Below are 24,006 nucleotides of genomic sequence, written 5' to 3'. Positions count from 1 at the left end.
GGATAGTGGCGAGATCGCTAAGGGATGGGGAACTCCACCCTCCTTCACATTACCTGTCAATCGGATAACGCTGCTTAACTGTAGATGTTCCACCGCCTTGTATTACGTAACTGCATCTGATGAATGGAATCTGAATCTCTATTGTTATGTTCGTACTATATAAAACAATAAAATTTTGATTTAAAAAAAATAAATAAATTGTAAAACTGAATGTGCAGTTGTCAGTAACTGGCTGTCGGGCATTGTGGGAGATGTAGTTTTTGCATTCCCCAACGGCCATTTTAAATAACAATGTAGGAGTCTGAAGCGGTGGTGGAAGTCAGCAAACAAAGATGCTGGAGTTCAGTTTGATGATTTATAGCAGCGCTCCCCACCTGCAGTCCTCGGGACCCCCAGCAGGTCATGTTCTCAGGATTTCCTCAGTATTGTACAGGTGATGTGATTATAGTCGGTCCTCAGACATTGCCACCGGTGGTCTTACTATAGGAGATCCTGAAAACATGACGTGTTGGTGGTCCTTGAGGACTGAAGTCTGGGGAACTCTGATTTAGATGGATGTTTCTGGAATATCCCTTTAAGCAAGTCTTCATCACCCAAAAATTTAAAGGGGTTTTCTGGGAATTGACTATTGGTTGACCTACGCCTAGGATAGGTCATCAATAGTGGATTGGCGGTGGCGCCAGCACTCAGGATCCCTGCAGATAAGTTGATCTTCTGGCCCGCTGGCAGTGCGACACAGCCAGACGTCAGCATTGGGCTTGGAGCAAAATGTGTAATGGAAGGCATCACTCCCACTGAAATCAGTGGGAGCAATGCTTTTTATTACACTTCCGGCCCCGACCACAATGTGGCAGAGGATCAACTGATCGCTGGGGTTTCTGAGTTGTGGACCCCTGCCAATCAAATAGGCTCAGGATAGGTTAGCACAGGGAATTCTCAGAAAATCTCTTTATTACCTTTATAACGATATGAAAGTAAGGGTGGTCTCACATGGGCTATAAAAACACCATGTGAGAGCGAGGAAGAAGGGATGAATTACAAGATCAATCATTTTCTTCACACTTGTGATGGTTTCACTCGTGCGATGTTGCATCTTTCTGCGTTTCTTTATCTTCCTACGGAGCCTCTTTTTACTCGCAGAGCACGAACTTGCGATTTTTGTGTGATGCGTTTTTAACATTAGACAGTCCTATTGACTGACTTTTCCCGCGGCTGAAGCGATTGCTAACTTGTCTTCCTAAATTAAAGCTGAATTTTTAAAAAGTTTTCTGAAGCCCACCAGGTCTCCTTTCCTGCACAATTGCCGCTGTTTGCACAGTTTCATGTTTGCAAGTTCTGATTTTCAGGTGGTCTTCACCATTTTTCTGCAATCCACTGTAAGGGTCAGTAGCAAGCCTAGCATTCTGCCAGTAGTACACCTCCCCTTTATTCCCATGACTCTGGTCCAATCAGTAGGGAGACAGTCTGACCCCCCCCCCCCCCCCCCCCTCGGGACATTCAGGCTTTTAGAGACATTCTGGCCAAATGGTTATGCATTTGTGTAACGTATGCACCCGCCGCCCCCCGTAACAGCAGAAGAGGCAGAAATTGTGGGGATTAATGCCACAGTGTCTGCAGACCTGTCAGCCTGTGAAGATAGTTCCTCCCCCTGTTGCTATGGAAACATAAGGAAGCTCTGTACCCAACCACAGAGTGGATTGCAGAGAGGCTGAAAGGGAGCCCCCTAGTGGCAGACATTTCAAACGAGATTTAAAGACTAAAGCAACATTTTTAATGCAAGTATATTACAGAAACAGTGAGACGAACACAAGCCAGTGGATGGGCAGAAGTCCTCTGAAAAGTTAGTGCCCCTTTAAATATATTTCTTGCGTTAAAGCGATTGGCCGTATAGAATCCAGCTGTCTTCATCCCTTCACACGTGCCGAACCTGCTTCATGCCCTCCAGGTCTTTGCTCTGAGTGACCTAGCTACTGGCTGCTCTCTGCAGATGCGTCCGCCCCCAGGGCCCGGTTGCCCCTCTCCACCTGCAGCTTTCGGACGTCTCTGATGCTTCTCACTGTCCAGTTTGCCAGCTGCTTCAGAACATGGAAGCCCCTGACCTTCCTCTCGAAGGCTCCTCCCGAGGCTGCATCCAGGACATCTAGGTCTTCATCTAACGGTTTCTTTAGGCCCACTGTTGTTCCAAGATGCTCCAGCTGGGACCTCAAAGCGGACACTTGTCTTAGAATGCTATGAAGACCGCTATGCAGGGCCCCTTCTCCTTGTAAGAGGCTGTCCGCTTGTTCTTCTAGGACTTGAATCAATCTTCTCTCCAAGTCCAAGTAAGCAGTTATATTAGCAAGTAGCCGCTCTTCCATGGCCATCTCTGCCCACGTGTCAGAGTCCATTGATGCGTTTCCTCCGGGGAAGTCAAAGTGGCTTAAATGATGAAGTCCATGCGCTTCCACCTGTGAGGAAAACACGGGGAAGAAAGTTCACCAAACAAATGTTATATACGATATATCCCACCACAAAGTATGCAAGATATAAAGCGAGAAAACGGGGATAGTCTACAAGCCATATCCATTCCCAAATATAATGGGAGATGTGGGCGTAACATTGTTAGAACCTCCAGGCACGGTTATACTAGTAGGACGTCCAATCCAGGCTATATCTATTTAGGCCGGCAACCGCAGTGTGTGTGTGTGTATGTGTATATGTGTATATGTGTATATGTGTATATGTGTATATGTGTATATGTGTATATGTGTATATATATATATATATATATATATATATATATAATAGGCACTGATGTTATACTAGTAGAAAGTCCAATCAAGGATGGTTATCTATCTAAGCTGGCAACCGCAGTATACATATCTCCAGGCACTGCACTCTTAGGTTTTCTTTCCAATGGCTTCCATAAGCTGCCCATAGCAACCAATCACAGCGCAGCTTTCATTCTACCTCAGCGGTATAAGAAACGAGAGCTGCGCTGTGATTGGTTGCTAGGGGCTTCATCAGAGTGCGGTGCTTGTAGATGCTATGGGGATGATGAGTGTAGTTACAGATAAACTACCACATTACTCTAAGATGTGTATATATCAGATACTTCCATCTTGTTTAGTGCTGACAGTTTGCTCTGCAGGTTTCTACTGACATGTGTAACACGTATACAATATAAAGGTGGCCGTAAACATAGGACAGCAGCCTTTTACTGGAGTTCCTATAGGGATTAATCAGGCCATAGGGAAGATCCCAGCTGCAAGACCCACCACCGACCTGCAAAATAAAGGTCTTTTGCCATGTCCAGAATTTCTGAGACCCTAACAATATTCTTAAGGCCACATAACCTGCGGCTTGAAGCGAGTTGTGGTCTTGTGTGTCCATTGGGGAATTGTATTGGTATGATTCACATCAACAATGTGCGAAGAGCGCGGATCCTGGTCACCAGACTGAGTTAGAGGGGTTCAGCGGGCAGTACAATGATGGCATATTCTAGAGACAGACCACCAATCTGAGTCTGTGGGGGTCCAACCTCTGGGATGTCTCATTAGCACAATCAAGAAGCTGCAATGCTACACTAAAATAAAAACTAGAAATGTTACAAATTTTTTTTTTTTAGCTTTTTACCCCTAATAAAGCTAAAAACCAGTGAAAAAAGTCAGTGAAAAAGAAATTAAAACATCCCCCTATATGTCATGCCAAAAAAAAAAATTTTGCTAGCTGAAGGAAAGAAAACTGGGCAGTTAAACCAGCAGATGCTGTCTGGTCCTCATGGGGTTAAAGAGAACCTGTTAGTTCTGCTAGGTCCGTTTCACTAAATAGATGCATTTCCCACAATATAACAATTCAGGAGCATCTTATATGAAAACTCTAAATTGTGCTGTTCCTCCTGGAAATATATTTGTGGGGATGCAGTCTTTCAACAAGGGGAATGCCAACACCCAGTTAATTTATTCCTACATTTCTAGGAGGAACAACAGAGGTACAGCACAGGGTTTCTAAAACAATATAATGTAGAATTTTCATCTCATTGGGAATACAAGTATTGGCACGGTTGTATCTTGATGCCACCGGAGGTTGTGGGTGTAGTCAAGCGTTAGGCTGTTTGACAGCCAGGTGACGCTCCCCATGCCTGATTGGCTGAAAAGTTCCTGACTGCCTGAGCGTGGAAGGAGTTAGTGCTGGGATGGAGGGTTAGTTTACCAGTTAGGCCTACAGTATCATCTGCTAACGCAGGAAGCATTTACAGCTAATGTACGCCTAACTGTAAGACTACCCTTAACCCTAACCCTCCATCCTAGCAGAAACTGCTTCCACGCTCCTAGGAACTTAGCCACTGGTGTCTGAACACACACACACACAGCTGCCAGTAGGACCCTGCCGCCTGTGTGAGGTACTCTTCCCTGCAGTGTGAACCCCCACCACCTTGGCGCTGCACATGCCAACCTGGGAGCCCACACGCAGCCGCTAGTACCTTGCCTCCTGTGTCTACTCTCCCCTGCAGTGTGAACCCCTGCAGCCCCTGTAAATGCTGACCTGGGAGCCCACACACCACAGCGTTACAACTACAAGCCACAGCCAGGAGCCCACACGCCGCAGTATTACTACGACAAGCCACAGTGCCTCCACTGCAGATGCCGACCTGGGAGTCCACACACCGTAGCGTTACCCACAGCAGCACTCCACACGTCAGAGAGAGGAGGAGGCGACGAGAAGCCACTGCCCCAGGATCACTCACCACAGCCTGCCAACAGCATTCTAAGGGGCCCCGCGCAAAACACAGCTGCGGAGGGGTGAGTGCAGCCAATCAGCCCCGGAGAGGTGAGTGCAGCCAATCAGGTACTAGGGGCGTCACCTGGCTGTCAAGCAGCCTAACACTTGGCTACACCTACCACTTCTGGTGGCGTCAAGATACAACAGTACCACAAGTATTTACTAAGACAGACATAACAGCAGAGCAGACCCATCCTCTTTAACCCCTTAATGACAGCCCTTTTTTTTCCCTTCCATTTTCATTTTTTCCTCCACCCTTTTAAAAACTCATAACGCCTTTATTTATCCATCGCCGTCGCTGTATGAGGGCTTGTTGTTGTTTTTTGCAGGACGAGTTGTAGTTTTCAATGGTGCTATATAATGTACTGAAAAACTAAAAAATAAATAAAATCAAAAGTGACATTCCGCCATCTTTCTTTGTTTCTCCAGCGCACAAACTGCAACAAAAATGCCACAATTTACTCCCAGGCACGATCTCCTTCTATATTCCAGAATGATTGCTATTGATGTGGTGATGGGAGGAGGATCTGAATAGGCCACTTTCCATAGAGTGATGGCAGCATTGTGGCAACTTATATCGAAGGGCAGCCATCAAGTCATTAGGGCGGTATCAGAGCCTACCTAGTCCCGCCCGGATACATGCCCAGATTGCTTGGGAACCAAGTTACACACATTGGGACTTGCCCTACAGAAGGTGGCGAGGACCATAACTAGAGTGATAGGCACACCGTTCCCTCCATCTCCTGCGGCGCGCCTGTAGGGTATAATAACCAGCAACATAATACGTCTGCATGGCGGCCAGAATACATCTTTATTCTATGGATCAGTACGATTATTACCATACCAAACATATGGGGGGGGGGGGGGGGGGGGGGGTTGCCGTACTACTTTTTTTTTTTTTTCAAAGACATTTTATTTAATTTTTTTTATAATTTACTGGCGCCATCTTCTGCGCACAATAGCTTTTTTTTTTTTTTTTGGTTGACAAAGTCGTGCGAGGGCTCATTTTTTTGGGACGTCCAGTAGTTTCCATTGGCACCATATTGGATTACATACAACATTTTTGATCAGTTTTTATAGCATTTTTTCTTGGAGACAGGGTGGCCAAAAAAAGTGCATTTCTGGCGTTCTTTAATTTTTTTTGTGACAACGTTCACCGTGCGAGGTAAATAATGCGTTACTTTGATTGATTGGACTTTTACGGACGCAGAGATACCAAACATGTATTTTTGTTCTATGATTTAGATTCTTTTATTACAGATATGGCAAAATGAGGTGATTTAAACTATTTTTATTTTATTTTTTACAATTAGTAAAACTTTATTGAACTTGTTTTTACTTTTTTTTAGTTTCCTAGGGGACAACAACATGCAATGCCATAGCATTACATCATACTGCGATCAGGCAGGCAGTCCATCAGGCCACCCCACGGGGACAGCTTGATCGGCATTCTGCCAGGACAGCCCTGGGGCCTTTCAGAAGGCCCCCAGCTGCCATGACACCCGCACGACTCCCTGCGATCTCATTGCAGGGTGCCGTTCGGGGAATTTAAATGCTGCTGTCAAAAGTGCGGCTGATCAGGGCAGTTGCAGCTGGGTTAGAAACAGTTGGTGCCTACGGTGTATGATGGGAGATCGCCGCGTGATCTCCCTTCGTACATTTCCTAACATACATTTACGTCCTGCAGCGGGAAGGGGTTATCCAGGACTTACATACTAATAACTTATCCGCAAGATACATCATGAGTATCAGGTTGGTAGTGGTCCGACAATTGTCACCCCCCCCCCCCCCCCCTTTCCCCACTGATTAACAATTATTAAAGGACCGCCGTGCTCGGGTAAGTGCTGCAGCCTCTTCATTGTATACCAGGCACAGTGCTGTACATCACACAGCGGCAGTGCCTGCACATCCACTAGTAGTGAGCTCACAGGTGGAAGAAGAGACCTCTTTAAGCAGCTGATCAGCAGGAGTGCCGAGAGTCGGACCCCCACCAATCTGATATTGATGACTTATCCTAAGGAGAGGTCATCAGTATTTAAATCCCAAATAACCCCTTTAAATAGACATAACCGCACGCCCCCATGTGGCGTTACCTGGTACTGCAGCTCATGACCTTTCAGGTGAATGCGAGTCTGACCCCAACTAGCAAACATTGATGGACTATCCGAAGGATGATAAAGTTCTAGGGAAGTTCTGCAGGAAGAATGACCATCAAATCCGTTTTATGAGAGGTCGTCTTCCTTCCTACCACCAGCATGAGACACAACTGAATTCACAAATCCATTTAAGTCGCTAAATCCCCTAAAAAAGGTCATCAAAATGGCCTCGTCAGAACTCCTCCGCAGGCACAGTGATCGAGAAAACTCTGCTTCCGGGGAGATCAGCGATAAATGTTAACGGGACGGAGCCCAACCTGACTAATTACACATGGAGCTTGCCTAGAATTTACTAAAATGCCACCTTTAACATTAGTTTTAGGGCCAGCAAGGAAAATCCGGAATTTTGGTAACGCAGTTTCATTACTTTCTTGTACTCCGAGGTATAACGTCCAGATGACGGATGCGTTATTGCTAACCCGTGCCTCTACTAGTAAGACGGCCTTACATGATGCGCCACATTTATTACGGGTTTAGACATTTACAGACAGTTTTTCCAACTTGTCCAAATAGGGAGGTGTCACCTAGATTGCACCAAAAACTGGACAAAATTTCAGCGAATTGCACTAAAATTGCAATTTTTCCCATAAACTAATTTCTCAGTACGCACGTGTCACTCATGTACGACCCGCGAGTACTTTGTGTTGATGAAGCGAGCCGCCTTGTCCTTAGTCAGCAGCGAGCCCGCTCGGCGGCGGTTCCTGGGAGCGACATTTATCGCAATATTGCATAGGTTGAAGGGGAATTAAAAATGTGCATTTGATGACTGCAGAGGCAATGTTAAGTAAAGATGGAGTCTGACCAACCATCGCTGTACTCTGCGGGACGTTCATGAGTATCAGACAGGTACAAACAAGGCATGCAAACAATTCCACAAACACACAGTTGGCTCACATATAGCTCCGTCAGAAGCAGGAGGTCCACACGAATTTGTCGCAGCTGATGAATGACACGCGAGTAGAGATCCGTGTTCTGCGCCTCAGAGTCCATCATAGGGTTAGCGTGTTTAGAAGGGACAGCAGAGATGCTCTAAGCCCCGGCAGCGCTATAACTGAAGGGTCAGCAGTACTAGAGAGCGAGCAACAAAGCAGAATGCAAGGGGGAGGCGGGAGAGAGAGAAAGAGAGACGGGTGAGCAACGCAGAGCGGTAGCGGCATTAACACTCTCATTCCACAGATCACAAACAGTTTGTCATTGGCGACTGCCCTTCAGGGGGCTTTTTCTCAGTATGAGCCGGGTACCACCTACGACCCCCGGTGTAAGACCCCCGGGACGGAGCTGGAATGCAACATGACTCACTCAAAAGCTGATGCAGAGCAAGAAATAAGGTCACTATTGTCACCAGAGCGTAGGCAGATAGAAAGGGCAAAGGAAGAAAACAGAAGTGAAAGACATTCAGTAAAGACCCCCAGTTGTGTGATGTGTGTAAACAGCCGGCGCCTCGATGGCCTAATGTGACATTATTTATCTGACCTTCTGAGGGGCACAGCGGGAGCAGGGCATTACATTGTCAGACACTCTGGACCCACCGCTCCTAATGTCTCCTCGCTGAAGAGTCCCAAAGTCCTGGCAGCGGTAGCCACGTACGCACGCCTCACTTCACAGGGACTGCCGAGTACATGAACCCCACCATCTCCGGAAGTCCCACTGAAGGGATCAGGACTTGACAACATCTTGAGGTCGGTGGGGGCCCCAGTGGTTGAACCCCCACCAATCAGCAAGCAATGCCCTGTCCTGTGGATAGGGGTCAACTTGCTGAGATGGGAGAACCTCTTTAATGCCAAATTTTTGTTAAATTCCTTGAATTTAAGCTAAAAATCTACACTTCAACCTCATCCTGACGGCTTGGTTTCAAATCCACTGCACTAAAATTGTGTCGCTGTCCAAATGCTTCAGGACCAAACTGTATACAGGTCAAGGCCCCCCTCCCGAAACCCAATGTCCTTAATGTCATGAGAAGAGCCGATCCCAGTAGAACACACAACGCTGCAAGCCACAATAACCAATAAGAGTTCCAGCAGCCGGGCACCTAACAATGTGCCAATCATGGCAGCCAGCGCCCCTTCTCTTACCTGGGCTGCCGGGGGTAAGTGACTACCTGTCTGGAAGGACAGCATGCACAATCTTGGAGAAGCTATTCGATTGAATTATCCCCTTGCAGGCCCGATAAAGATCCCTCACCACTTCAGGACCGCCCGCTACAAGGATATAGTCCCGTTTGGGGTGCATGGATTTGTGTATACACATTACGGTGCGAGTCAGGCGGATGAGACTCCAAGAAATCCACAGCGAGTAAATTGAGATTTTCCCAATCAACATTAATGGGGAAGTCAAAACTGCAAATCCCAATTGAGGCAGATTCTGCGGGGGGCGCTGCAGCTAACTACCAACCATCACACTCAGCAGGTATCATCTCCTCCCTCCCTTGTGAAGACACGTGGGGTAGAGATGGCAGAAGAGACCAGCGGGGTAGTCAAGCCCCCGCATGGGTTAAAGAGACGCAGCAAGTCTGAACCAAGATGTCTGGATGCAATTTTCGCTGCAGACTTACCTTGTGTGCGTATCCTACATACCCGGCTGCGTCCGTCCACCATCCTGCAGATCCGACGTGTCCGCAGTTACTGGTTGGCTCAGGTCCTACTCCTCGGACCACCATGACACCCAGTCTTGGCGCTCACAGGGAACGTTGCTGTAGCCGCTGCTGTCGCCTCCTCACGGGTCCTGTCAGAGATCAGAGGAGGGCGAGAAGCTTTTATACAGCAGACACAGAAATGTATTTGTTTTTCACCCTTACCTATCTGCCTGATAAATGAACGTGGCTACTGACAATGTACTCCATGTTGTATGTGCAGTGTGCGGCGGCAGGCGGCGGCGGCTGCCATTCTCCAACACTCCTAAAGGCTAGTTTCACACGGATGAGGGAGAGATCCGGCTGTGATTCAAGGCCCGATACTGCACGTTCCACAATGGGAAACCCCGGTGGATACAAGGCGGTTTCATGTGAAAACAGCTTTACATCATTACGGGAAAACCCTTCACCCCCCCCAGTCATGAGCCAGTGCTGTCACAGCTGCAGCAGAAGATGGCAGAGTTCTCCCATCCCCCGTCTGCGCTGCCGCCGGCCCCATTGAAGACGATGAGTGATATTGCAAACAGAACGAACATGCTGCAAAATGATTGGATCAGAATTGTGTGTTTTCACTCCCACCCCCCCCCCCCCCCCGCCCCCGTGACACCGGCCCAGAGACTGGAATGGATTTGGTATAGTCGTAGCACCGAAGTGGGTGGCATCGCTGTGATCTCCGGGCCACGTTACATGCAGATACTGATACAGATTTGCGCTGAAAATACACAGCAATTTTTAAATCCTCAAATGGGCTTTTTTGCAACAAGACGATGAGATGATCTGCAGCAGAATCCCCCCCGAGCCTGCTACAAGAGGGCATACACTAAGGGTGGCACACAGGGCAGCAACGAGACGATGAGATGATCTGCAGCAGAATCCCCCCCGAGCCTGCTACAAGAGGGCATACACTAAGGGTGGCACACAGGGCAGCAACAAGACGATGAGATGATCTGCAGCAGAATCCCCCCGCAGGCCTGCTACAAGAGGGCATACACTAAGGGTGGCACACAGGGCAGCAACGAGACGATGAGATGATCTGCAGCAGAATCCCCCCGCAGGCCTGCTACAAGAGGGCATACACTAAGGGTGGCACACAGGGCAGCAACGAGACGATGAGATGATCTGCAGCAGAATCCCCCCGCAGGCCTGCTACAAGAGGGCATACACTAAGGGTGGCACACCGGGCAGCAACGAGACGATGAGATGATCTGCAGCAGAATCCCCCCGCGAGCCTGCTACAAGAGGGCATACACTAAGGGTGGCACACAGGGCAGCAACGAGACGATGAGATGATCTGCAGCAGAATCCCCCCGCGAGCCTGCTACAAGAGGGCATACACTAAGGGTGGCACACAGGGCAGCAACGAGACGATGAGATGATCTGCAGCAGAATCCCCCCGCGAGCCTGCTACAAGAGGGCATACACTAAGGGTGGCACACAGGGCAGCAACGAGACGATGAGATGATCTGCAGCAGAATCCCCCCGCGAGCCTGCTACAAGAGGGCATACACTAAGGGTGGCACACAGGGCAGCAACAAGACGATGAGATGATCTGCAGCAGAATCCCCCCGCGAGCCTGCTACAAGAGGGCATACACTAAGGGTGGCACACAGGGCAGCAACGAGACGATGAGATGATCTGCAGCAGAAACCCCCCCGAGCCTGCTACAAGAGGGCATACACTAAGGGTGGCACACAGGGCAGCAACGAGACGATGAGATGATCTGCAGCAGAATCCCCCCCGAGCCTGCTACAAGAGGGCATACACTAAGGGTGGCACACAGGGCAGCAACGAGACGATGAGATGATCTGCAGCAGAATCCCCCCCCCGAGCCTGCTACAAGAGGGCATACACTAAGGGTGGCACACAGGGCAGCAACGAGACGATGAGATTATCTGCAGCAGAAACCCCCCCCGAGCCTGCTACAAGAGGGCATACACTAAGGGTGGCACACAGGGCAGCAACGAGACGATGAGATTATCTGCAGCAGAAACCCCCCCCGAGCCTGCTACAAGAGGGCATACACTAAGGGTGGCACACAGGGCAGCAACGAGACGATGAGATGATCTGCAGCAGAATCCCCCCGCGAGCCTGCTACAAGAGGGCATACACTAAGGGTGGCACACAGGGCAGCAACGAGACGATGAGATGATCTGCAGCAGAATCCCCCCGCAGGCCTGCTACAAGAGGGCATACACTAAGGGTGGCACACCGGGCATCTACCATGTGAAGAGGCGCCCTCAGGCTATAACAGGGCCCCAAACCACATCTACGCCCCCAGGACCCAGCACGGCCCTCTGGTACCACCATCAGAAATCTGTCGGTCAGGGCCAGAGAGCCGCTCCCAACAAGCCACGCCCCCTTTTCGACTAGTTTAATACCAAGATTCTGGCATGGCAACCATCGTAAATAACCCCCCGCTGTCCACTGTCCCCCCATAACAGCCCCTCCCCAACACAATGCTTTATTACATATTACAGCCATCAGGGGCGCTGTTGGAGCATTCTATGTGGTTGTTACTTATGTGTGAAAGGTGACAGCTTGTGATACGGGGCTCTTCCCTAGTAGGAGGTTGTCGCGGTGGGCGGCGGCCTCACAGCGCTCCTCGTACTTGGGACGTTTTCAGGTTTCTGATCCGTAAACTACGGCGCCTCCGGTGGACCGGCCCACTATCAGCACATCGCGCCATTGTTACTCATCCATCACCCAGATAACTGCTGCAACGGGCGAGGCTCAGATGGCCGGCCCATGAACAAGCAGGAGGCCACAGGGCCGGCCCTCAGGTAACACAGCCTGTCACCACACAGCAGGGCGCTCCTCTACCGCATTTACTAGGAGGCAACAGGGCCGGCCCTCAGGTAACACAGCCTGTCACCACACAGCAGGGCGCTCCTCTACCGCATTTACTAGGAGGCAACAGGGCCGGCCCTCAGGTAACACAGCCTGTCACCACACAGCAGGGCGCTCCTCTACCTCATTTACTAGGAGGCCACAGGGCCGGCCCCTCAGGTAACACAGCCTGTCACCACACAGCAGGGGCGCTCCTCTACTCTCATTTACTAGGAGGCCACAGGGCCGGCCCTCAGGTAACACAGCCTGTCACCACACAGCAGGGCGCTCCTCTACCCATTTACTAGGAGGCCACAGGGCCGGCCCTCAGGTAACACAGCCTGTCACCACACAGCAGGGCGCTCCTCTACCTCATTTACTAGGAGGCCACAGGGCCGGCCCTCAGGTAACACAGCCTGTCACCACACAGCAGGGCGCTCCTCTACCTCATTTACTAGGAGGCCACAGGGGCCGGCCCTCAGGGTAACACAGCCTGTCACCACACAGCAGGGCGCTCCTCTACCCCATTTACTAGGAGGCCACAGGGCCGGCCCTCAGGTAACACAGCCTGTCACCACACAGCATGGCGCTCCTCTACCTCATTTACTAGGAGGCCACAGGGCCGGCCCTCAGGTAACACAGCCTGTCACCACACAGCAGGGCGCTCCTCTACCTCATTTACTAGGAGGCCACAGGGCCGGCCCTCAGGTAACACAGCCTGTCACCACACAGCAGGGCGCTCCTCTACCTCATTTACTAGGAGGCCACAGGGCTGGCCCTCAGGTAACACAGCCTGTCACCACACAGCAGGGCGCTCCTCTACCGCATTTACTAGGAGGCCACAGGCCGGCCCTCAGGTAACACAGCCTGTCACCACACAGCAGGGCGCTCCTCTACCGCATTTACTAGGAGGCCACAGGGCCGGCCCTCAGGTAACACAGCCTGTCACCACACAGCAGGGCGCTCCTCTACCGCATTTACTAGAGGGCCACAGGGCGGCCGGCCCTCAGGTAACACAGCCTGTCACCACACAGCAGGGCGCTCCTCTACCGCATTTACTAGGAGGCCGCAGGGCCGGCCCTCAGGTAACACAGCCTGTCACCACACAGCAGGGCACTCCTCTACCGCATTTACTAGGAGGCCACAGGGCCGGCCCTCAGGTAACACAGCCTGTCACCACACAGCAGGGCGCTCCTCTACCTCATTTACTAGGAGGCCACAGGGCCGGGCCCTAGCCAGGTTAACACTCAGCCCTGTCACCACACAGCAGGGCACTCCTCTACCTCATTTACTAGGAGGCCACAGGGGCCGGCCCTCAGGTAACTCAGCCTGTCACCACATAGCAGGGCACTCCTCTACCTCATTTACTAGGAGGCCACAGGGCCGGCCCTCAGGTAACACAGCCTGTCACCACACAGCAGGGCACTCCTCTACCGCATTTACTAGGAGGCCACAGGGCCGGCCCTCAGGTAACACAGCCTGTCACCACACAGCAGGGCGCTCCTCTACCTCATTTACTAGGAGGCCACAGGGCCGGCCCTCAGGTAACTCAGCCTGTCACCACACAGCAGGGCGCTCCTCTACCTCATTTACTAGGAGGCCACAGGGCCGGCCCTCAGGTAACACAGCCTGTCACCACACAGCAGGACGCTCCTCTACCTCATTTACTAGGAGGCCACAGGGCGGGCCCTCAGGTAACACAGCCTGTCACCACACAGCAGGACGCTCCTCTGCCTCATTTACTAGGAGGCCACAGGGCCGGCCCTCAGGTAACCACAGCCTGTCACCACACAGCAGGGCGCTCCTCTACCCATTTACTAGGAGGCCACAGGGCGGGCCCTCAGGTAACACAGCCTGTCACCACACAGCAGGGCGCTCCTCTACCGCATTTACTAGGAGGCCACAGGGCGGGCCCTCAGGTAACACAGCCTGTCACCACACAGCAGGGCGCTCCTCTACCCCATTTACTAGGAAGCCACAGGGCGGGCCCTCAGGTAACACAGCCTGTCACCACACAGCAGGGCGCTCCTCTACCCCATTTACTAGGAGGCCACAGGACCGGCCCTCAGGTAACTCAGCCCTGTCACCACACAGCAGGGCGCTCCTCTACCTCATTTACTAGGAGGCCACAGGGCCGGCCCTCAGGTAACTCAGCCTGTCACCACACAGCAGGGCACTCCTCTACCTCATTTACTAGGGAGGCCACAGGGCCGGCCCTCAGGTAACACAGCCTGTCACCACACAGCAGGGCACTCCTCTACCGCATTTACTAGGAGGCCACAGGGCCGGCCCTCAGGTAACTCAGCTCTGTCACCACACAGCAGGGCACTCCTCTACCTCATTTACTAGGAGGCCACAGGGTCGGCCCTCAGGTAACACAGCCTGTCACAACACAGCAGGGCGCTCCTCTACCCCATTTACTAGGAGGCCACAGGGCTGGCCCTCAGGTAACACAGCCTGTCACCACACAGCAGGGCGCTCCTCTACCCCATTACTAGGAGGCCACAGGGCGGGCCCTCAGGTAACACAGCCTGTCACCACACAGCAGGGCGCTCCTCTACCCCATTTACTAGGAGGCCACAGGGCGGGCCCTCAGGTAACACAGCCTGTCACCACACAGCAGGGCGCTCCTCTACCCCATTTACTAGGTCAAAATAACATGGAATATATGACACAAGTCGTTACAGCTGTGTGTGTATCACTGGAGTAATGCTATTATATACTGAGAATATTAAAGTACTACTGGCATCACCGTGCCCCCCAAAGTCAGCCAGATCGCACCGTGCCCCCCCCCCCCGCGAGGTCAGCCAGAACGCACCGTGCCCCCCCCCGCGAGGTCAGCCAGAACGCACCGTGCCCCCCCCCCCGCCGAAAGTCAGCCAGAACGCACCGTGCCCCCCCCCCCCCCCCCGAGGTCAGCCAGAACGCACCGTGCCCCCCCCCCCTCCCGAGGTCAGCCAGAACGCACCGTGCCCCCCCCCCTCCCGAGGTCAGCCAGAACGCACCGTGCCCCCCCCCCCTCTCCCGAGGTCAGCCAGAACGCACCGTGCCCCCCCCCCCCCTCCCGAGGTCAGCCAGAACGCACCGTGCCCCCCCCCCCTCCCGAGGTCAGCCAGAACGCACCGTGCCCCCCCCCCCCTCCCGAGGTCAGCCAGAACGCACCGTGCCCCCCCCCCTCCCGAGGTCAGCCAGAACGCACCGTGCCCCCCCCCCTCCCGAGGTCAGCCAGAACGCACCGTGCCCCCCCCCCTCCCGAGGTCAGCCAGAACGCACCGTGCCCCCCCCCCTCTCCGAGGTCAGCCAGAACGCACCGTGCCCCCCCCCCCTCCCGAGGTCAGCCAGAACGCACCGTCCCCCCCCCCCCCTCCCCGAGGTCAGCCAGAACGCACCGTCCCCCCCCCCCTCCCGAGGTCATGCCAGAACGCACCGTCCCCCCCCCCTCCCGAGGTCAGCCAGAACGCACCGTCCCCCCCCCCCTCCCGAGGTCAGCCAGAACGCACCGTCCCCCCCCCCCTCCGAGGTCAGCCAGAACGCACCGTCCCCCCCCCCCCTCCCGAGGTCAGCCAGAACGCCACCGTCCCCCCCCCCCTCCCTGAGGTCAGCCAGAAACGCACCGTCCCCCCCCCCCTCCCGAGGTCAGCCAGACGCACCGTCCCCCCCCCCTCCCGAGGTCAGCCAGAACGCACCGTCCCCCCCCCCTCCCGAGGTCAGCCAGAACGCACCGTCCCCCCCCCCTCCCGAGGTCAGCCAGAACGCACCGTCCCCCCCCCCTCCCGAGGTCAGCCAGAACGCACCGTCCCCCCCCCCTCCCGAGGTCAGCCAGAACGCACCGTCCCCCCCCCCTCCCGAGGTCAGCCAGAACGCACCGTCCCCCCCCCCTCCCGAGGTCAGCCAGAACGCACCGTCCCCCCCCCCCTCCCGAGGTCAGCCAAACGCACCGTGCCCCCCCCCCTCCCGAGGTCAGCCAGAACGCACCGTGCCCCCCCCCCCTCCCGAGGTCAGCCAGAACGCACCGTGCCCCCCCCCCTGAGGTCAGCCAGAACGCACCGTGCCCCCCCCCCCCTCCCGAGGTCAGCCAGAACGCACCGTGCCCCCCCCTCCCGAGGTCAGCCAGAACGCACCGTGCCCCCCCCCCCTCCCGAGGTCAGCCAGAACGCACCGTTCATTCCAGAGGTTCCCTTGGGCGTCTGTTGGGAACCCCCCAGAGGGTGAATACATGAGAGCAGGGAGGTCTGGGCCAGTGAGGCGGCCAGCAGGTTGGGTTAGACTGCAGCCCACCACCTTATTCTACACTGCAGATACAACACAAACTGACAGACCTCCGCAGACACGGCGGCCGGCCACTAAGGACAACGGCTCTGTTTGGGGGTCCGGCGCCCGTGATGTAACCCCCAAACCAAATCCCACGGTGTAGGGGAGAAAGCAGTGGAAATACCCCACGCAATACAACGAGCCCCCCCCCCTGTGGCCCCCACACAACACGAGACCCTACCTGTGGCCCTCTCGCAGCACGAGCCCCCCACCTACCTGTGACCCTCACACAACACGAGACCCCACCTGTGGCCCTCTCGCAGTACGACGAGCCCCACCTGTGGTCCCCACACAGAGCAGTCAGTCCCCTATGTGCCCCCCATGTTGTGTGACTGTCTGGCTCTGTGTACACGTAAGGGAGACCCGGACGGTAACCGGCATCCACCCCAACATGCAGAAGCCGGAGACCCCATAGAGAAGCTTCCCGACCACACCCAGCGCTCACATCTCCAGGGCAACCAGACATCGGGAGTCACGTGACGGCCGGCAATATAGCAAACCTTTTCCGGCGACGTCATCACAGAAGCCCCGCCCACTGTGGCGCACAGATGACGTCACTGTCGTCGGCGCGTATTGATGACGAAGGCAGGAGGAGCGAAAAGGTAAATAGAGGGACAAAGGGTTCCCGGCGGGGTGTGATTCTGTTCCGTTACCGGGGAGGCGGGCTTGGTTCCTCACACAGGGCTGTAGCATTGTGGGGTCATCCCGGGGGTCCCCCGGTGCCCACACTAAAACAGTGACTATAAAAATCGTTCTACGGCCTCACCTTGTGGATGATGTGACGTCCCAGCCCGCCTCTTGGGGCACAAGGTGACATTGTTGGTGGCTGTCACCTCCATGCACCCAGTCGCAGCCAAGCCCCCCATCACTGTAGGCCCCACGCTGCCGTGGCAACCGAATGGCACCTCATAGTCCCATCATGGGGGGCAGTCTGGACCCTTAAAGGGGTTGTCCCGCGGCAGCAAGTGGGTCTATACACTTCTGTATGGCCATAATAATGCACTTTGTAATGTACATTGTGCATTAATTATGAGCCATACAGAAGTTATAAAAAGTTTTTTACTTACCTGTTCCGTTGCTGGCGTCCTCGTTCCCATGGAGCCGACTAATTTTTGGCCTCCGATGGCCAAATTAGCCGCGCTTGCGCAGTCCGGGTCTTCAGCAGTCTTCTATGGAGCCGCTCGTGCCAGAGAGCGGCTCCGTGTAGCTCCGCCCCGTCACGTGCCGATTCCAGCCAATCAGGAGGCTGGAATCGGCAGTGGACCGCACAGAAGAGCTGCGGTCCACGAAGGTAGAAGATCCCGGCGGCCATCTTCAGCAGGTGAGTATGAAGACGCCGGACCGCCGGGATTCAGGTAAGCGCTGTGCGGGTGGTTTTTTTAACCCCTGCATCGGGGTTGTCTCGCGCCGAACGGGGGGGGGGTTTAAAAAAAAAAAAACCCGTTTCGGCGCGGGACATCTCCTTTAAACACCGTCTGGGGCATTTATATGCTGCTGTCAGAACTGAGAGGGTTAACAGCCGCAATCGGCGTGAACGGTGCGGTGGGATGGGCACCATACACCCCGAGGATGCCCCCCCCTTCCCCCGCCGCGGGACGTAGAAGCACCATACAATGTATTAAAATAGGTTTTAAAAATTAATTTGGGGTAAATACAGTAATTTCCCAGTTTTGGGGTTTTGGTTTCTCCGTTCTCACAGGGGTGACCGCGAGGCGCTGGGATTGTCGGGGGCCGAGTCCACAACTTTAGATTTACCGCTTAATAAACAAGGATCTTCTTGTCGCCAATGCAGACCCTCGTAATGTATATTTCCCCATGGGGGGGCGCCGTTGTCGTCTTGTGGGGCGAGCCGCGGTGCTGCCATCTCTTGGGTACACGGGCGACAAATATGGCGTTGTTGGGTTTCTGTGTGTTTGAGAGCGTTCAGCTTGTGTGGTGATTGACGGGTAACTGATTCCGTCTTGTGGGGTGACTGATGGGTAACTGGTTTGGGCTTGGGGGGGGGGGGTGACTGATGGGTAACTTGTTCGCGCTTGAGGGGGGTTGATAACGGGTAACTGGTTCGGGCTCAGGGGGGGTGACTGACGGGTAACTGGTTCGGGCTCGGGGGGGGGAGTGACTGACGGGTAACTGGTTTGGGTTAGGGGGGTTGACTGACGGGTAACTGGTTCGGGTTCGAGGGGGGTGACTGACAGGTAAGTGGTTCGGGGGGGGGTGACTGACGGGTAAGTGGTTCGGGCTCGGGGGGGTGACTGACGGGTAAGTGGTTCGGGCTCGGGGGGGTGACTGACGGGTAAGTGGTTCGGGCTCGGGGGGGTGACTGACGGGTAAGTGGTTCGGGCTCGGGGGGGTGACTGACGGGTAAGTGGTTCGGGCTCGGGGGTGACTGACGGGTAAGTGGTTCAGGCTCGGGGGGGGGGGGTGACTGACGGGTAAGTGGTTCAGGCTCGGGGGGGGGGTGACTGACGGGTAAGTGGTTCAGGCTCGGGGGGGTGACTGACGGGTAAGTGGTTCGGGCTCGGGGGGGGTGACTGACGGATAAGTGGTTCGGGCTCGGGGGGGTGACTGACGGGTAAGTGGTTCGGGCTCGGGGGGGTGACTAACGGGTAAGTGGTTCGGGCTCGGGGGGGGGGTGACTGACGGGTAAGTGGTTCGGGCTCGGGGGGGTGACTGACGGGTAAGTGGTTCGGGCTCGGGGGGGTGACTGACGGATAAGTGGTTCGGGCTCGGGGGGGTGACTGACGGATAAATGGTTCGGGCTCGGGGGGGTGACTGACGGATAAGTGGTTCGGGCTCGGGGGGGGGGTGACTGACGGATAAGTGGTTCGGGCTCGGGGGGGGGGGGTGACTGACGGATAAGTGGTTCGGGCTCGGGGGGGTGACTGACGGATAAGTGGTTCGGGCTCGGGGGGGGTGACTGACGGATAAGTGGTTCGGGCTCGGGGGGGGTGACTGACGGGTAAGTGGTTCGGGCTCGGGGGGTGACTGACGGGTAAGTGGTTCGGGCAAGGGGGGGGACACACATGGGTAAGTGGTTTGGGCTCGGGGGGGTGACTGACGGGTAAGTGGTTCGGGGGGGGTGACTGACGGGTAAGTGGTTCGGGCTCGGGGGGGGTGACTGACGGGTAAGTGGTTCGGGCTCGGGGGGTGACTGACGGGTAAGTGGTTCGGGCTCGGGTGGGTGACTAACGGGTAAGTGGTTCGGGCTCGGGGGGGGGTGACTGACGGGTAAGTGGTTCGGGGGGGTGGCTGACGGGTAAGTGGTTCGGTCTCCGGGGGGGTGACTGGACGGGTAAGTGGCTCGGGGGGGGTGACTGGACGGGTAAGTGGTTCGGGCTCGGGGGGGCTGACTGTACGGGTAAGTGGTTCGGGCTCGGGGGGGTGACTGACGGATAAGTGGTTCGGGCTCGGGGGGGTGACTGACGGGTAAGTGGTTCGGGCTCGGGGGGGTGACTGACGGGTAAGTGGTTCGGGGGGGTGGCTGACGGGTAAGTGGTTCGGGCTCGGGGGGGTGACTGGACGGGTAAGTGGTTCGGGCTCGGGGGGGGTGACTGGACGGGTAAGTGGTTCGGGCTCGGGGGGGGGGGTGACTGGACGGGTAAGTGGTTCGGGGGGGGGTGACTGACGGGTAAGTGGTTCGGGGGGGTGGCTGACGGGTAAGTGGCTCGGGGGGGTGACTGACGGGTAAGTGGTTCGGGCTCGTGGGGGTGACTGACGGGTAAGTGGTTCAGGGGGGGGTGGCTGACGGGTAAGTGGTTCGGGCTCGGGGGGGGTGACTGACGGGTAAGTGGTTCGGGCTCGGGGGGGGGTGACTGACGGGTAAGTGGTTCGGGCTCGGGGGGGGGGTGACTGGACGGGTAAGTGGTTCGGGCTCGGGGGGGGGTGACTGGACGGGTAAGTGGTTCGGGCTCGGGGGGGTGGGGTGACTGACGGGTAAGTGGTTCGGGCTCGGGAGGGTTGACTGACCTGATGGGTAAGTGGTTCGGGATCAGAGGGGGGTGTCTGACGGGTAAGTGGTTCGAGCTCGGGGGGGGGGGTGACTGACCTGATGGGTAAGTGGTTCGGGCTCGGGGGGGGTGGGGGGGTGACTGACGGTAAGTTCTGGGCATTCACTAAACTAGATGATGGAAGAGTGTTTATACTGCAACGTTTAGAGGAGCCACCCCAACTACCTGGAGGCAGGAGATGTTGCAGCTCGCCACGGTAGTTGGTCTGATACAGCAATCATCAGGGTCCGTAGCCCCCAGCTCCACGGACCATGGGCTCAGACTGCGCTCCAGCGGGGGGGTCGTGTTATTTGTACAATGTGGATCTGCACGTTGTTGGGCTATTTGTGACTGGACCACCGCTGCCCGATGTGTGGTTATCCGAGTCCCTTTGTCCTGTAGGGGTCTTCTGGATCCGGTCAGGAAGCGATGACCTCGACGCCATCATCACTGGGGCTTCTGTCCGGATACAACTCCTCCAGCTCTGATGATGACGATGAGGATGAAGCGGCCGGCAGAACATTGTGGTGAGAAATTGTGATCTTGGGGTCTTTGGTGAAATCCTTCTGCTCGGCGTAGTTTTTTCCGATCCCCCTTATAATGGCGGTCATACGAGTGGAGAATGGCGCAGTTCATGGCTTGCTTGTACAAACAGTCCTCTTCAAGGACTTACAATAGAGCCTTCCTGTCGAGTTCCTGCTACGGGGGGCCTCAGGCCGCTTCATTCCATCTCCTTACTTCCAGGGGTGCAGTGAGGAGGAAGAGGGGACAAAGGACCCCCTCCCCTTCTCTCAGGATCCGGGGGTCTTGGCAGTGAGACCCCTACTGATCAGACTTTTATCACCTCCAATGAATAGCTGAGGTCTATTCTGCTAAAAGCCCCTTAAAGGGATTGTCCAGAAATACTGAAATTGGTTTTGACTGCGCAGTCCGGGGGGGGGGGGGGGGGGGAGGAAATGCGAGTGCAGAGCAAAGCAGGCGTAACGCTGCACAGAACGTCCCTGCAGTCCCCCTCTTCCTTCTGGTCTGCACATGCATGCTTCCATCCTAGGACTGGTTGCTACAGGCCGCATCCAGCACGCTCCACACATGTGCGGCGCAGCGTGTCAGTAGTTCCCAGATCGCTCCATGCATGTACAGCGCTGGTTACGAGGGGGCTTGGAAGCTGAGCCCTGAGTACCCGAAGCGAGATCGCAGCTGTATCTGATAGCCGGCGTCCCACAGCAGCAGTCAGGATCGAGCTTCGCTGTGATCTGGGCTAATTAACCCTACAGATGCCATGGCAACTGGAGGTGAACTCATAGCCTCCGTGCCTGTCGGGGTCAGTTATTTGCTGAAGACCAGTCTGTAGTAATACGGTGCATAACACAAGTAGAGCAGTGCATGGTCTAAGCCGTCAGATGGTGGCATCTTCAAGTGCCCTTGTGGGACAAAACAATGTGGTTAAAAAAAGGAGAAAGTTTTCATGTTAAAAGAAGAAAACTCAAAAAAAATTGCCTTTTTTAATAAAACAGATTTTATGATCGGAAAAATGCAAAAACAAAAAGCCTCCAAAATTGTATCTGTAGCAGCCCGTAGTATAAAGTGGCTCTTGGCTGTCCCGCATCGTGCGCAGCATTGTGAGAATGGCTGATTTCGATAATCCTGCATCCCAAGAAGTGGAATAAAAAGAAATCAAAAAACTGCATGCCCCCCAGAATGGAAGCAATAGGAAGCTCAACCCTCCGATAAAGAACAAAACCTTCTGTATCTCCGAAAACATCCACTGAGAAATGTAGTAAAAAAAGACAATAATATATTATTTTGATATTACCATAATAATTCTGACCCTCAAAATAAGGAGAACGCATCAAATGCCCTGCAGATAATCGGCTTTAAAATAAAAAAAAATCAGGTAGTACGTTTTTCTTTTGTTTTTTTAATAGTCTTTCTCATAGAAACACAATAAATATCAATAATCAACTTTGTCTGCTCCCCAAAATGGTAGCGATGAGACCGTCCGCGCATCCGATAAACAAGCCGTCACAGATGGGAAGACGGAAAAAATGTGGAAATGAAAAGTGAAAGTTACAGATAAACTATATAGACTTGTTTTGGCCTAATGGGGCTGACCTTCCGTATAATAACATGTCGTTTATATCGTGTCTCCCGTACGACAACGGCAGGATCACTGGTTTCCCCATTAACCTCCCGCCTCCCCAAACAATAAGTGTATTTGCCCGTCTTCAGGAATCCGTGTTGCTGTCCAAGATTCTCCAAGTCTAATCCTTTTTTTTTTAAACTTTCTTTCAGTCTAACTTCATCAAAGTCGAGTTTCTCGGTGGATGCCGCCTCCAGCAGTGAAGAGGAGGCGGACGGTTCTAAGGATAACGAGGCGCGGGAGCCTCCCGCTCCCCTCTCTTCTCCTCTCCCCTCCTTCAAGCTCCCCGCTCCTTGTCTTGGGATCCAGAGTGGCTTGAGTCCCAGCAGTGTGTTCTCTAACCCCTTCCAGTGTGAGAAGAAGGCACAGCTAAGCATCTTGGAACGGCATGTCAAGCTGAGTGATGGCAACTGGGCAAAGGGTGGGAAGGGTGTCTGCCTTGCTTACCAGAGAGATGGCCGATGCCGTTATGGAACCAAATGCAAATACAGCCATGCTAGTGACTTGCCTCAGGGAAGCTCATCCTCCGCACAGCGAGAGATCATTGATTCAAGCAATACATCTTCAGAGACACATGGTGGAGTGACTGAAGAAGAACAAGGCGGAGGACCTCAAAATGATAATGGGAAGAGGAAAAAGCCTGGACTCAGTGACACACTGGTTCCCCCTAAAAGGTCCTTAAAAAGCTACCAAAAGCAAATAACAGCTGAGAGACCATGGGCGGTATAAATGTCCGCTCCCCCTATGCCCCATACCGTATATGCAGAATAACCTTATTTATGAACTGTAGTTTTCTTCTCTCCTAATAATTTTCCATAAATATACGGTGTGATATATTTTTAAGCAGTCTATGTGGTAGTTGCCCTTCCAAGCTCTTCCCAAATTCTCCTTCTGTTCTCGGCGGTTACACATAAGTGTAGAGCAGATCCCTGTAAATACTTAGATAGCGCACCTCGATCCTTGAGTCCAGATTTCTATATATTTGTTGACCGCTGCTTATAGGACACTGCTCTCGCATAGATTTTTAGCTCTAGTCTCACGTAATCCACTTTTCCCCCAATTTCATATGAGGTGATCAAGGTGAGACATTAATATTAAAAAACTGTAACATTCACTTGGCAGAACTCTTACCAAAACGTCTGTTGTTGTTAGCTGTTTAGTCATTACCGACCCTCGGCCACCCTAGAGGCGAGCTCC

General features: G+C 54.0%; 2 protein-coding genes across 5 annotated transcripts; one reads left to right on the top strand and one right to left on the bottom strand.

The window, feature by feature from the left end:
- Window positions 1–1,748: 1,748 nt before the first annotated feature.
- On the bottom strand, window positions 1,749–17,215 carry CNTF (ciliary neurotrophic factor). Of its 4 annotated transcripts, none has more exons than XM_066586911.1 (3): window positions 17,129–17,215; window positions 9,469–9,638; window positions 1,749–2,447 (listed from the first exon to the last, which is right to left on the bottom strand). In XM_066586911.1, the coding sequence occupies exons 2-3, from the start codon at window positions 9,571–9,573 to the stop codon at window positions 1,968–1,970; spliced, it is 585 nt and encodes a 194-aa protein (XP_066443008.1). In that variant the 5' UTR covers window positions 9,574–9,638; window positions 17,129–17,215; the 3' UTR covers window positions 1,749–1,967. The 4 variants fall into 4 exon arrangements, with proteins under 4 accessions (XP_066443008.1, XP_066443009.1, XP_066443010.1 ...); XM_066586912.1 differs by lacking the exon at window positions 17,129–17,215 and adding an exon at window positions 16,900–17,116; XM_066586913.1 differs by lacking the exon at window positions 17,129–17,215 and adding an exon at window positions 16,962–17,116.
- A 26-nt stretch (window positions 17,216–17,241) lies between these two features.
- LOC136588019 (uncharacterized) lies at window positions 17,242–23,923 on the top strand. The gene is made up of 3 exons (XM_066586910.1): window positions 17,242–17,285; window positions 21,072–21,196; window positions 22,962–23,923. Exons 2-3 carry the CDS (start codon window positions 21,099–21,101, stop codon window positions 23,536–23,538), a joined length of 675 nt encoding a protein of 224 aa, XP_066443007.1. The 5' UTR covers window positions 17,242–17,285; window positions 21,072–21,098; the 3' UTR covers window positions 23,539–23,923.
- Window positions 23,924–24,006: the final 83 nt, after the last annotated feature.

This window comes from Eleutherodactylus coqui, chromosome 13, assembly GCF_035609145.1.
Source record: "Eleutherodactylus coqui strain aEleCoq1 chromosome 13, aEleCoq1.hap1, whole genome shotgun sequence".
Classification (NCBI taxonomy): domain Eukaryota; kingdom Metazoa; phylum Chordata; class Amphibia; order Anura; family Eleutherodactylidae; genus Eleutherodactylus; species Eleutherodactylus coqui.
The sequence above is the reverse complement of the archived record's forward strand: the minus strand, read 5'-3'. Positions and strand labels throughout refer to the sequence as shown.